The sequence below is a fragment of the Bos grunniens genome, chromosome 21, assembly GCF_055505025.1.
Source record: "Bos grunniens cultivar Pamir isolate PY7600 chromosome 21, Bosgru_T2T1.0, whole genome shotgun sequence".
NCBI lineage: Eukaryota > Metazoa > Chordata > Mammalia > Artiodactyla > Bovidae > Bos > Bos grunniens.
In genome coordinates this window covers 57,668,586-57,682,052 of record NC_141185.1, presented here as the reverse complement: position 1 = coordinate 57,682,052, position 13,467 = coordinate 57,668,586, and the positions used below count along the sequence as shown (strand labels likewise).

General features: G+C 39.4%; 1 protein-coding gene across 8 annotated transcripts in view; it reads right to left on the bottom strand.

Moving 5' to 3' along the window:
• Window positions 1–13,467, bottom strand: part of MCTP2 (multiple C2 and transmembrane domain containing 2) — a 261,080-nt gene that overhangs the window by 151,292 nt on the left and 96,321 nt on the right. For 7 of the 8 annotated variants that reach the window (XM_086365352.1, XM_086365345.1, XM_086365348.1 and 4 more), the window contains exons 5-8: window positions 9,443–9,585; window positions 8,603–8,679; window positions 7,990–8,101; window positions 4,659–4,694 (exon numbers count right to left, since the gene is read on the bottom strand). Coding sequence is in view for 6 of the 8 variants with exons in the window: in XM_086365345.1 (XP_086221471.1) it covers window positions 4,659–4,694; window positions 7,990–8,101; window positions 8,603–8,679; window positions 9,443–9,585 (368 nt within the window). In the remaining 2 variants the exon portion in view is untranslated. Of the gene's footprint in view, window positions 1–4,658; window positions 4,695–5,045; window positions 5,151–7,989; window positions 8,102–8,602; window positions 8,680–9,442; window positions 9,586–13,467 lie in introns of those variants that run through there. The other variant, XM_086365351.1, reaches the window with a different exon arrangement.

The following is a 13,467-nucleotide window of genomic DNA, read 5'->3' as shown; positions in this document are numbered from 1 at the left end:
TTCATAACAATGCAGCAGAAACATCAAGGTTAAGATATTCAGCAGTGTTACTTCTAGATGGAGAGGGAGATAATAAGTAGGTAGATAAGGGATAGATAGGCATATAGATAGATTAAAAAATAGGCAGATATATTAGATAGGAAGATAGAAATAAACAGATACATGAATATATATGGCTGTTTGGGATATACCATCCTCCAATCCTTTAAATTTAACCAAGAAAACAAAACAGTAAAAGGTGATACTATGGATAGGCATTTGAGTTCAGTGAATAATGTGTGAAAATAAAAAACAACAGAACAAAAAGCACTCTATTAATTGGGGAAGCAGTCCAGGCATGATACTCTCATTTTGGTTCCACAAACAGACCACACTTCTTGCAAAGGGTTTTGCTTGTACTACTTCCAGGACCAATAGTGTAATAAGGGTGAAATTGGTGAAATAACTCATTTCACCAATAGTGAAATGAGTTCAAGTAGAGAAAGAGGTGCAGTGACAGAAGGCATTTACCTCTAAGGTGGAGAAGAGGCATTTCTTCCACTTGAAGCAGCTTCTTCTCAACTCAAAACTATATGACAGACGAAACAACCATCAGAACTTCCTTCCGGTTCTCACCTGGGCTCTGCTCACCAAGCACATCAGGACAGACAGACAGACGGGTGTATAGATAGACAGGCAGACAGACTGAACAATCTTCTTTCCAAATTCTTTGACTGTCCTCTTTCAATTTAAGTTTCCCCAACTTCCCTGGTGGCTTAGACAGCCAAAAATCTGTCTGCAAATGCAAGAGACCTGGGTTCGATCCCTGGGTTGGGAAGATCTCCTGGAGAAGGGAAGGGCTACACACTCCAGTATTCTTGCCTGGAGAATTTCATGGACAGGCTATAGTCCATGGGGTCACAGAAGAGTCTGACACATCTGAGTGACTGAGCACACAATATATTTAATATAATCTAACATAACAGAGTATAATACAATGCTGGGATGCCAAATAGAACATATGAAGAAAAGCTAAGGTTAGCAACAGCAGGAAGTGGCCAGCACTTTCAGGCCTGCGTTTTTTTTTTGGGGGGGGGAGCGCGGTGCAGGCGTGGTGCAATTTTCTGTAAAGTTTCAGGTAGTAAGAATTAGGCTCTGTCCCAAGTACTCTGCTCCGCCCTGCCAGCCAGGGGCAGTGCACACACCCATGAGCACGACAACATTCCAATCAAATTGTATTTGCAGAAGCAGATACAGGGTTGGATTTTGCACTCAGGCTGCAATTCAGTGATCCCTGAGCTACAGAGAGAAAAAGAATAAATGCTTGGGTCAGAGGTACCTGGGAGAAGCAGAAACCACAGCAGGACTGGCTAGTGGAGGGGGCAAAGACAGACACCACATGAATCAGAGAAAGGGGAGAAAGACCCTGACTTCTCCCTCGTCCCCCCTGCAGCATCCTGCCCCTCCCTCTCAGCCAGTCAGAGGCTCCCTGGCAGAGGGACAGGAAAATGCTGTCCCTGTAGTGCTCAGCCTCTGTGACAACGCAGGAACCTTGCTAAACGAACATGAAGCCAAACACAGCAAACGGTGGAACCACTAATCAACTAACGTCACACCGAAAAAAATGTTGCCCTACACAGGGTGTCTTTTACCTGAAATGGCTGTCATATAACTGCATGAAACAATAGGTCAAAAGAGGAGCCATATGACAACAAACATGTGGTGCAAATTATCTAAAATAAAGAAAACCCGTAACTCAAAAGGCACATGGTCACCCATAATACTGTCCCAAATCAAAGAGGGGTGTGTACAGCTGCAGATTTGCTGAAGACATCAGTGACCTACCAATTTCACTTTTTATCGTCATGTTTCTATCCCATTAGACTATTTGACACAAGAGAAGTAACTGCTATTAATTTTCTAGCTCTGTAACTGTGATATACATTAGAGAGGAGGAAGGTATGGAAATAGATCTATTCACAGAAATGATTATGCAAAGGAAATGTCTGAAAAGAAGCAGGTATCTGATTCAGGCCCTTTTAGATCAGATTTTCAGCTCTCTCTTTAAAATGCTCACTTGAAGGTAAACAAAGGCTTTTGCATGAAAGCTAAAACTACTTTCACGTAGTTTTACAGTGAATACGTAGGCAATCTCTACGTATTCACTGTATTAAAACCAAGGTCAGTAACAAAACCCAGGAAACGGGGTAGTCCTTGGTATTCCAGTGGGTAGGACTCAATCCCTGGTCAGGGAACGAAGCCCACAAGCCGCTTGCTGCAGCCAAAATACATAATATATATATATACACACATATGTATATACATATACATATATATGAAACGCTTTAGAAGACAGTCCATAAAGACTGCCACTCTGGGTGATGCAAAATTATAAACTTATGAGTTTAAGAAGCAGTTATTTAAATAAAGTTATTATAAGAGTAAGATTGAGGTGAAAGAGTCAATGACATTTTATAGGTAATGCATCACTTAGAACTAGCAAAATTTTATACACTCACATTAAATAATCTTCTTTATGTTAAATTTCTGCTTTCTAATTTTTAAATGGAAATCCTAAAAAAAGCAGTTTATAGTTTAAAACTACCAAGAGAGACTGATCAGGGTATTTTAACTACTTTTACAGAGAGTTAATCACAGAGACTATAGATTTTCCCTGTGACTCACTTTTATGAGCTAAATGAGAAGTTATCTCACTTTTCCCTCTATAACTGCAGACTCTAAGTAGCAAAAAGTCACCCTAACAATTGAAATTCTGCACCAATCCATAAATTGTATCTCTCACCCATGATCATAAGTAGCTTTCGGTGACCTCTATTCATCAAAGGTTTTACAAAACACTGTGTACCACGCGCAGGCATTTATTAAGTCTCTGAGCCCAGCGCCCTGAAGTCAAAATTCTAGAAACTACAATGAGAGGGAAAGAAGAAGACAACAGCGCAGTGGTAAGACGCCACTTCGCAGCACAGACATAAATACTGCTCTCCAGGATCCTCTGTTCCTTTCAGAGTTTTGATATCTTTATCCTTGCCGGCAACATTTTTTCTCCCCTCTTCATTCCTTGGGCCATTCTTCCTAACCTCTCCTGTCCTCCCTGGACTCCAATATTCCCCAAGCTCACAATTTTTCTTTCTAGCCTTTATGTTCTTCCACAAACTGCCAGCGCTCTTCCACAGGCCGGAGCTCCCTAACTAAAGATGGTTATTGATGTACAGTACCAGTGTTTTAGTGCAGCAGCAGAATCAATAAACGAGAAAATACTGCTTTGTCAGGTTTCGCCGGAGCATGCTGGGAAACTTTACTGCTCTGGATGGTTACAGCAACGCTTAATACGCAAGAGGGAGAGCCAGCTCCCTTCTGCGGGGAGAATGATGTTCTCCTACCCTCTAGTGACTATAAAGGAGTAAGACAAAAGTTGGAGGGATTTTTGAGATGGCTTCACATGATTATTTATTGCCTCTTAATTTTATGTCTAAAAAGAACCAGAGTTCTGAAAACCCAGTGAACAGGTAGGATTAAAACAAAGCTAAATTAAAAAAAAAAAAAAAGGCAAAAAGCTTAGCCTGGTTATTTTTAAAGGGCTCCCAAAATGCAAAGGATATACATTTTAGGAAGAGTCAGAACTTTGATTCCTCTGGATTTTAAAAAGCAAGGCTTAGAAAGTTTGCCTTCCTAAATGACTACTCAGGTTACGGATCTCTCTCTCTCTCTGTTACATACACATGCTCTTGTAATGCACAAAATCTTTGTTTCAATCTCCTTATTTTACAGAGAAGTAAACAACTACAGGTTAGAAATGAGAAGTGGTATACATCTGTGTACAGGTGTGTGTGTATAAATAAATGCATATACAGAGCTTGCCCATGCACCCTCCCCTAACACACAGGCCCATCACGGGCACCTGCATCTTGATTATTCCTCTTCTGGAAGTAGCAGAGCTGAAGGAAGTTATACAGAGTTTTTTAGGATTTGTTTACATTACATGAATTTTGACATTTAGTCACTTAAGTGACAATGTGTTACCTTCAGAACCTGATGAATTGATAACACATCCCTATCTTCAATTGCACACAATTATTTTTCATAGAGAAGTCTTTAAAGAAACACTCACAAAAATAAACAAATAAATGGTAAAATAGAAATAGCATAAAAAAGATTTATAAAATATACCACATATTCCTCTCAATCTTTTCATTGCCTTTATAGTACCAAAATTAGCTTCTACCTAATGGTAAATAACTTTCTAAAGGACTAAGTCTAACTACACTGCAACTACAAATAATTCAAGCTTAATGAAGTGTAACATTCTTTTTTTTAATTTATTTCTTTAATTGGAGGCTAATTACTCTACAATATTGTGGTTTTTGCCATACATTGACATGAATCAGCAGTGTACATGTGTCCCCCATCCTGAAGTGTAACATTCTAACATGGCCAGCACATATAAAAGTTCACCTCTGAAACAAGCTAAGTCTAACATCTGGCTATGCTGTTATTAAATGAAATTTAAAAGAGCGTGTGTTTCCTTTTTATTCATATCAGCAGTCAGAGGGAACAAAAGCCTTTACATGGAAAGGTTGGATAGTATCATTCATGTCTACATTTGTCTTTGCTACAAAGAGGAACCACATGATGAAAAGAAAGAAAACAGCTATATTTACCTTGCTGGCACTTAACCGCTTCCGATTTGACCAACGCTAAGGATTGCGTCCATTGGATGGTGAAAACGGCAAAATAAAAGAGAGAAATGGAGCTGTTAACAACATGACCATGTTATTATGCTAGTTAGATGGTGCAGACTGCATTCAAACAACTGACACCCACATTCTGAGGTTAGAGAAAACACACAGAACAAGAAGATGGTTAGAAACCTAGGAAAACCACATTTCCATGGTTGTGTTACACCATTTTCTCACTGAATTCAAAAGTTAACAGAAAAGGACACATAACACTATTCAGTCCTTACAAGACACATTTATGTTTTTATTTGCCTGAAAACACTATAGTTTTGCCTCTAAAAGCAAAGTGGAAAGGCAGATTTCTCTTACCTGAAATATTCAGAGAGCATTATGAAAATGTTTAAGAAGTTCATGGACAAAGTTAGTTCATGTTTAAGTTTCTGTAGTCTTAGATCAGGAAAAAAAAAATCATTCCATTTCCCTCTGCTGAGTAAATCTCAATGTTCAAAATAATAGGAAAAACAATGGGAGTCATTCCTGCACAGTTAAGAAAAACAAGCTAATGCAGCAGTGAGGGAGGGAAGGAAAAAAAATATTCTGAACAGCCGGTAACCTCACCACTGTTCTCTTTTTGATCTTTCATTTGTCAAGCTAAGGCTGCTGAATTCTGTCCATAATTAAAGTTCTCTCCTAACAAAATCCCTCATTACCCCTGTCACCGGCCAGTCCTGCGAAGCTCTATTCTGGCTGGTTAACCAGCTAACTGGATAAATTTGGCAGATTATAACTCAATTATGAATCTAATTGAGCAGCTCATAGTAACTATTATGATTAAGGAAAAAAAATACCTTTAGGCAAATAACCTATCTGCTTTGTCAATACATCTCCCCAATAAATTACAAACGAGAAGACAAATCATCTTTGGGGGAAGTTCACTTATATTCCAGGGACCCACACCTAGAAATGCTGGTACAGAAATGTCTTGAAAATATTCTTCAGTAAAAACACTGCCTCTGGTGACACTGTGAGCTCAGCCACTCGGCATGTGACCCAGAGTTATAGACACTCCAACCTGGGTGTTAAAATCAGTTCTTTTTGTATTTTTCCAACAACATGTGGACAAATATTTTCACCCAGAACAAGCACTAAAACTAATCACTATCTTGTAAATACACATGGCTATTTCTAAACAGCCCTTTGAAATATAATTCATTTGATTTTTATATCCCCAAAGACTAAAAAATAGATAAGAAAATTAATGGAAAATGAGTACCACTGTTTGCTCACTATAATACTAACACTACCTTATATCAAGTGTCTGCTCCATGCTAGGCACTATTTTTAGTCATCATGATCTTCACAAAACTATAAAATAGATTTTTTTTAATCCCTATTTCACACATGAGGAACTTGTAGCTGAGAGAGGTTAAGCAATTCTGTGAATCTGACCTGATCACTTAACTTCTTAAAACTAAAAACAGGGGAGTTGGGATTCAAACCCACGCAGTCAGATGACAGAGCCCATGACTGCAACTCTAATCCAACTTTGTCAAGAAAGAGAGACAGAAGGCAGGCCGGTCAGTGCTCCAGCCGGCGTCTCACCTTCTAACTGCACCATGCCCACATGCCCTGGCCCCGAGGGTCAATTCACAGACATTTTGCACATGTTACGGTTTTTATCAGCTTGACTCTAAAGCTCTGCAATTTGAAATAAACTTTAACTGAAATGGCTCTCTTTAAAAACTCCAAATTTTGGCAATATTTCAATATATTTTAAATGCCAGTAGTATTGCTAAACATGATCCAATACACTACAGAAAAATCCACAAGTGGACTAAGCAGGCTGCTATTATGCAGCTCATTTCATGAAGTCTTTATCCAAATTTACAAACCCCATTTAAATCTGTAAGAAATTTTCAGAATATACCAGCTGATGTGGCAAACACAATGCTCATCTACACGGCATGTCCTTTTAACCTGGCATCCAGCTCATGGAACTGGTCACCTACTGGACACACGGACAGTGAATTCAACGGCAATGCCATCAAAACTATGAGAAGCTAAAGGAGATCCCTCCATCATTAGGTTGGATGGAAAAGTATTTATTTTCAACATCAATGTAAGACATTTTAACATCAAAATATCAGTGCTATTGAGGCCTCAGGTTTTAACCATGCCATTTCTTCATTAATAAACGGAGATCACTTTCCCAAAGTTATCGTCAAGTAAATGCTCATAAGTAAAGAATTCAAATTAAGAATAACAACTGTGCAGTTGACCCTCTGGCAACTGAAAAGTCACTGCGCAGTTTGTTTGTTTTTTAACTCCTTTAAGCTATCTTCAGTAAGTTCACTAGTAAATCACTCATGATTTTCATCATGAAAGTAAATTACAACCAACAGCAAAGGTGATGTCAAAATGAAGAATATTCTCCACACTGACCTCAGTGACTCAATTCAAGAAATATTATTGGAGGCTTAATTTAAAAGCAGGCTTCAGATTTTCATACCAGATTCTCAAGTTTAAATTTCAAGATATCTTAGTCCTTTCTCAAGTAGCTGCTTTTAATTGGCTTTTAAAATACCTTTCAAATAAATTACAATCAAGGATGCTTTCATTCTCATTTTCATTCTTGGAATTGTAACATATAATACCAAAATATAAAGTAAGATTATGGTTTATATTCACATATTTGCTCCTAAAAACAGAGTGCCCATCATATTGTCACAAAAGCCAATGCTTTTTTCCTGATGCTATAGATATCTTTAATAGGTTGTACATTAACTAGAAATTTCCATGTAATTGACCAGAGAATATTAAAATGTATATCTCCTCAGAAGGACTCTCAATAGAAAATGTGGTAGCTAAAAGAAAAAAGTTGAGATGGAAATGATGCATTGATCACCTTAATAATGTACATACAGCACAACGATTAAATCCTAGAAATTGCTTTTCATAACTGAATAATGCCTAAGTCATCTAGTACTTAAGAAAATGGTAAATAGAAACAGTAACACTAAGTAAAAGTGATATTTTGGATCATGTGTTACAAGTAAACCATAAGCAGTGTACATATTTAACAACAGCAATACATTCACATCCCTAGCCAGAACAGAGATCATTCCTTAATGGGTTTTTCTTTCCAGATTTCCAAAAGAAAGTCTGTACATTATCACAGATAGATAACTTTAAGTCTCTATGCAATTTTCCCCCCTACTCAAATAATGACAAAAATGTCAGTCACCTGGTAACCCAATTATCAAAGAAAAATTGCAATGAAGAATTTTAAAAAGAACAAAAGGGTCAGACTCACGTGTCTCTTGAAATCACACTGTTTTACTACTAAGTTCAAATTTAATACGATCACTCCCATGTCATCTTCTAAACTGTTTGGATCTTCCAATTTTAAGATATGCTCAGTCGTTCTAAAAGCAAAAGGCAATGAATGATATTAGCATTTATTGGGGTAGTATTTTTTGCCTTAGAATACATCAGGTCCTTATTATAAAAATCCACCTCTAAGTAGGTCTAAGACATAAGTTAAAGAACACACCAAATTCAATGAAAATAAACCAATTTTTCAGGGTCAAGAAACGTACTGCCTAATTCAACAGATGGTCAACTGAGTCTTCTCCCCTACTGCCCAAAGAAAATGTAAATATTTGCTTTAATTTTAAGATAAGTAGGTTAATGAACCTGAATATTAACAAATAGAAGTACAAAATTCACCCCTTTTAAATTATGTTCACACCTTTTAAATTATAGAAGATTTAATGTCAGACCAATATATATTTGGGAGCTAAAAAGCAGAAATCATAGAAAAGCTCACATTTTAAAGCACTCTTTCATTTATTAAGATTTTTTCATTTTATTATCTTGAGTTACCTCTAAAATTCACTAATCACAATTTGGTAAAATTACAATACCTGTTAAGCTCAAGATCGCTCAAAATGACAAATGCAGAACCCATGAAATCAGATATAGTTAAATCTCGATCATATACCTACAAAGAGAAGGGGGGCCAGTAATGCATTAATATGGTAAACAAATTGAGTATATCACAGTATGGATAAATGCAATAGACTGGGAATTTTGAGTTCAATCTTCTAGATCTAAAAATAATTTGCACAATATAGTTAAAGAAGAATTTAGCCAAGCTGGTGAAGAGAACAAAACTATTCAAACCTGTCCATTTGGCTTACTATGGCCAAAATAGCAGAAAATACTTTTAAGGCAGTATTCATATGCATTAAGACATTATGCACAATGGACCACTCTCTGCAGTTTAAATGGTCTCTCATTAAAATTTAGTATTTTCCACTGTGGGCAACTCTGCCAATTAAATAGAAATTTGCGAAATATTCTACAGCAATCCCATCCTGTGCTCAACTCATGCAGTTTTAACCCAGATGTTAGAGCAATTGATGCTTATAACCGGTAGCTTAAAGCTCTATTAAGTATAAGGTTATTCCTAATGAGAAAGGCTTTAGTACTTGTCACCACTGCATTGGCAGTAATAATTCTTCCACATTCAGTTAAGTTTAAATACAATCAATGGGGATATTATTTTCACTCTGATTGATCTGAGAGTAACATACAGTTTTGAACCAAGGGTATAAAGAATTCCTTCTACACATATTTTTTAACCTAGGGCTTAGGAATTATACAAGAATGAATTTGGGGAAGTTGACTTTTAAGAAGGCAAAGATGCCTGAGAAGTGAATATTTTTAATCAAAGAGGAGGCCTGAACATCATCTGGGATTACCTTCACACGCAGCTTTTGATCAAGGCTTTGTATTGGCAATACGACTATCTCGTCCCAAACTGGGTTCAAGTTCTTATATACGACTTTACTTTTGTACAGGGTCTTCCCATTCAGCTTAAACTTCACATAGGGATCACTTGTGCCTTTAACAGAAAAAGAGAGCAGGACAGGTTTAAAAAATACATGTAGAAAGCCTAGGATCCCCTTTAAGTAAAGATTCTCCCCACACTCCAGACTCAAAGCGTATTACTGAGCACACTCAGAACAAATGTCTCCCTGCACAGAGACTAAGGGTTGAGAGTGGAGAGAAATGAAACAATTTGGGGAAAATGCTGATTCTTCTTTGCCTTTTGTGACTGAATATAAATGGGGTCCTTGAACTTTCTCTGTGTGGTTTCATTGTGGGAATGTCATCACTCTCCTACCCACAAAAAATTCAAGACGGAAAATCCACCAGCACCAGCCACCGACGTCAGGGGTCCTGGAGAGAAGCCCACCCCTCCCAAGGATGGCCGTGAGTCGGGGAAAAGGGAAGGAAACTGTTTTCAAACATTTGGCCAGATGGCTGACTCGAGAGAACCCTGTACTTTAGAATATAATCATAATAAATAAATCAGTCTCTGGAACCATCGGCTCAAAAGACGGGGCCAAAGGACTCATACTGGAACAGGGGCCTCAGAGATTAAACCGACAAAGTTGCCATTCTTTGCCACCCCCACACCTGCAGCAAAGCAGAGAACACTGTTTCCCCCAAGCCAGCTGAAAGCCCCCTCGGCCAGGCCCTCAGCGGGCTGGGGCTGACACCCTGACCTGCGGCCTCCTCCCGGGGAGCTTTGAAACAGACGCCAAGAGGAATGAATAATGTGCCGCCAGAGCCACTGTGTCCAAAGCAGAAAGAGGGACCGATGACAGACCCTCCTCCACACTCCTGAGATCAACTGAGAAAAAAACAATGCCCATAAATAAAATACCAGGAGTATGTGCTATGCATGTGTGTTACACGCGTGCAAGTATACCACCACACTCAGGGCACAGAACATCCTTGTGCATCCTGGGACATCCTTGTGTACTACTCGTCAGTGAATGAGGAAGAAAGGAGGCAAGAATGAATGAATGAATAACCCACACGGGCAAAAATGAAGGCCAGCTGATCATGCTACAAAGAAAGAAAAAATAATTCTAATTTTGGGAGGTATGCTGGTATAATTCATTGTGAACCAGACTCTGAATAAGTCTGAGCTCAGAGCCCAATGGTCTGTTTTGTTCACTGACACATTCCAGGTGTCTTGGACAATGCCCAACTGAGGCCTTCACAGATTTACTGATGTGTGTTCTTGATATTAAAGTCAAGCTGATAGAGTCTAAGAATATTACACCAAAAATTAATTAGGCTACTCTCTCACAAATATTTCCAACTCCTTAATATCCACCATGAATCATTTCAATCTTTCTTTTTTTTTTCAGCACTTTCTGAGGTTTCTGCGGGATGGAAAACTCCTGAACATGAACGCAATCCTTATCCCGAAGATTTTAACTGGCAGTCACGTCATTCGAGGGTAAGATAGCACACACTGATTAAAAGTCCTAACAGAGGAACCAAGGTCCCCAAGTGTTAACTCAGCCATTCCAGAATGGCAAGGCTAATAACTTTAAAACAAAGAAATCCAACGACAAACCCCCGCAGTTTAAGTCTGGCAACAAAGGCGCAGAAACCCAGCAGTCTTTATTTTGCTTTTTTTAATTTTTCAATTCATTTTTTTAACTGGAGGAAGGCGGCTTTACAATGACGTGCTGGTTTCTGCCTCACAACTCGAATCAGTCATCACCATATAGACGAGCCTCCCCACCTCCCCAGGTCCTCACAGAGCGCAGAGCTGGGCTCCCGGGGCTATATAACAGCCTCCCCTAGCTATCTTTTACACACGATAGTGTCCATATGTCAATGCGACTTTCCCAAGAACCTAGCAGTATTTCTTTCAAACATGGACACACATGCACGCAGGTCTGAGCAGGAGAGCAAAAACGAAGGCATTCCCAGCCACTCAGTGGCAGAGCCACGAGTGAGTGAGCAATCCGTCCCACCTCCCTCCCTTTTACAGTACAAGAGAACACCTCTGGCAAGTCAGATTTTAACAATCATTCTGATATATATATAGATAAAAAAAGGGAGGGGGGACTCTAATAAAAAGAGGCCTTTAATTAAATGAAATTGCCACTCTGGGATCAGGCCTTCATGCCTGTCAGCGTGCTCTCAAAATAAACATCTCACAAGCCGGCCTCGGTGGTGTCGCTTTCTCAGAGGCAAAGCACGCTGGGTAATCCCCAGGCATCTTGACAGCTACATAATGTTCAAACTGTTTCACGGGTGAATGGCGGCAGCGCGTGAAAGAAAATATTAATGTCTGGAATTAATAGAAAAAAAGGGACCGGGGTTTACACAACCAAACAAGGAACCAGGGTGTCAAGTGAGTGCGGAGTTAATTGTTAGGGAAAATTTGAGAAACGGGGGGTGGGGGCCTGGGGGGCACGTCGAGGTTTTTCTCTCAGCGCCTAAGTGCCTCACTGTCAGGCAAGTGACATCTTAACTAGGCCGGTTCTGAAAAGGGGTCGCCGCTCAGGAATGCAAGGCCCAGATGATACAAATGGTGAGATGACACCTGAATGGGTGGACTTTAACCTTCCCCGCCCCCCACGGGGCGCTTCATAAACAATGTGGCTCTCGGGAATAAAGAGGTGCTGTGGAACTTCAGAAGGAGAATGAAACCAGGAGGCCTGAGACGAGGCGTCCACCCTGGGTTACCACCCGCTCGGCCACGCGGACGCCATGGAATCACACAGCCTCAGGTTTAGACCGTGTGAGTGTTAAGCATCCCTGGCCGGGGTTTCCTGCTCCCCTGCCAAACATGCTGTGGTGTTCTCTGTGTGCTCAGAGAGGGTGAGCCTCCAGAAACGCTGCACCGATTCACGCTCCAGACAACAGTGCAGGGCAGTCCCTATTTCTGTTCACACACCCCGATGGGCACGTCTCTGTGGGCCCAGTACCTGCCCGGCTGCTACCACCACTCACGGGCCGCGAACGCAGGTCACCTCGGACCACAGCCCACTGCTAGGTACCAAGGGGGACTGCAAGGGAAAATCCATCCAAAGCCTTTTCTTCTGAACCTGGCGGACAGCAGACGTGCGGCATGTATAACACCAGGTCCAAGAGGTAAGTGTCAAAAGAGAATAGAGCTTGGGGGTTCGATGCTCGCTCACAGTGCTAACTGCAGTTATCAGTAGAGGCTGAAATAAAGGAGGTGGGATTGAAACATGCGTGAATCTGGCCACACAGAGAAGGACCAAGCCCATTTCGGCTGGAGGGATTGGCACTGCAAGGGGAAAGAGACCGACAATTAAGAAATGCCTGAATTTGTGTGGTGTCCAGCAAGCATTTTAATTCATCCAAAAGCTAAGGGAAAAAGTGTTTAATGAGAAAGTTAAAAAAATCTGGTTTTGAATCAGAGACTAAAATACCTTAAAATCACAAAATAAAAAGTTATGGGTTTGCTCTGTAAGAAATAAAAGGTGGTTTTGTTTTTCTTGTTCTCTTTTTTTTATATAAAAATGTTTAAAAAGTGTAGTATACACATATGATTCTGAAAGGTATGAAAACGAAAACTCTCCACCCTCTTAATCTTTCCTCATTCCCATTCCTCTAATGCACCAGTTTCTAGAGTGTTTTACAGGAAAAAATACAAGAATTGTTTTTAACTTGAATGTAATCATATTAAATGCACTAATTTCACAATTAAAGTATCTTGAAGCTCTGTTCGTATCAACAATGCAGATTTCTCAGTTTTTTAACTCTTACCAACTATATACATTTTCACTGTGTTGTTGTATCTTAATTTATGCAATTAGTTATCAAATAATGAACATTTATTTCATTGACAATTTATTTTTACTAGTACAAACAATACTACAAGCATCCATGTATATCTATCTCGGAGTTCATATATGATTATATTTAAAAAAAATGCAGGACA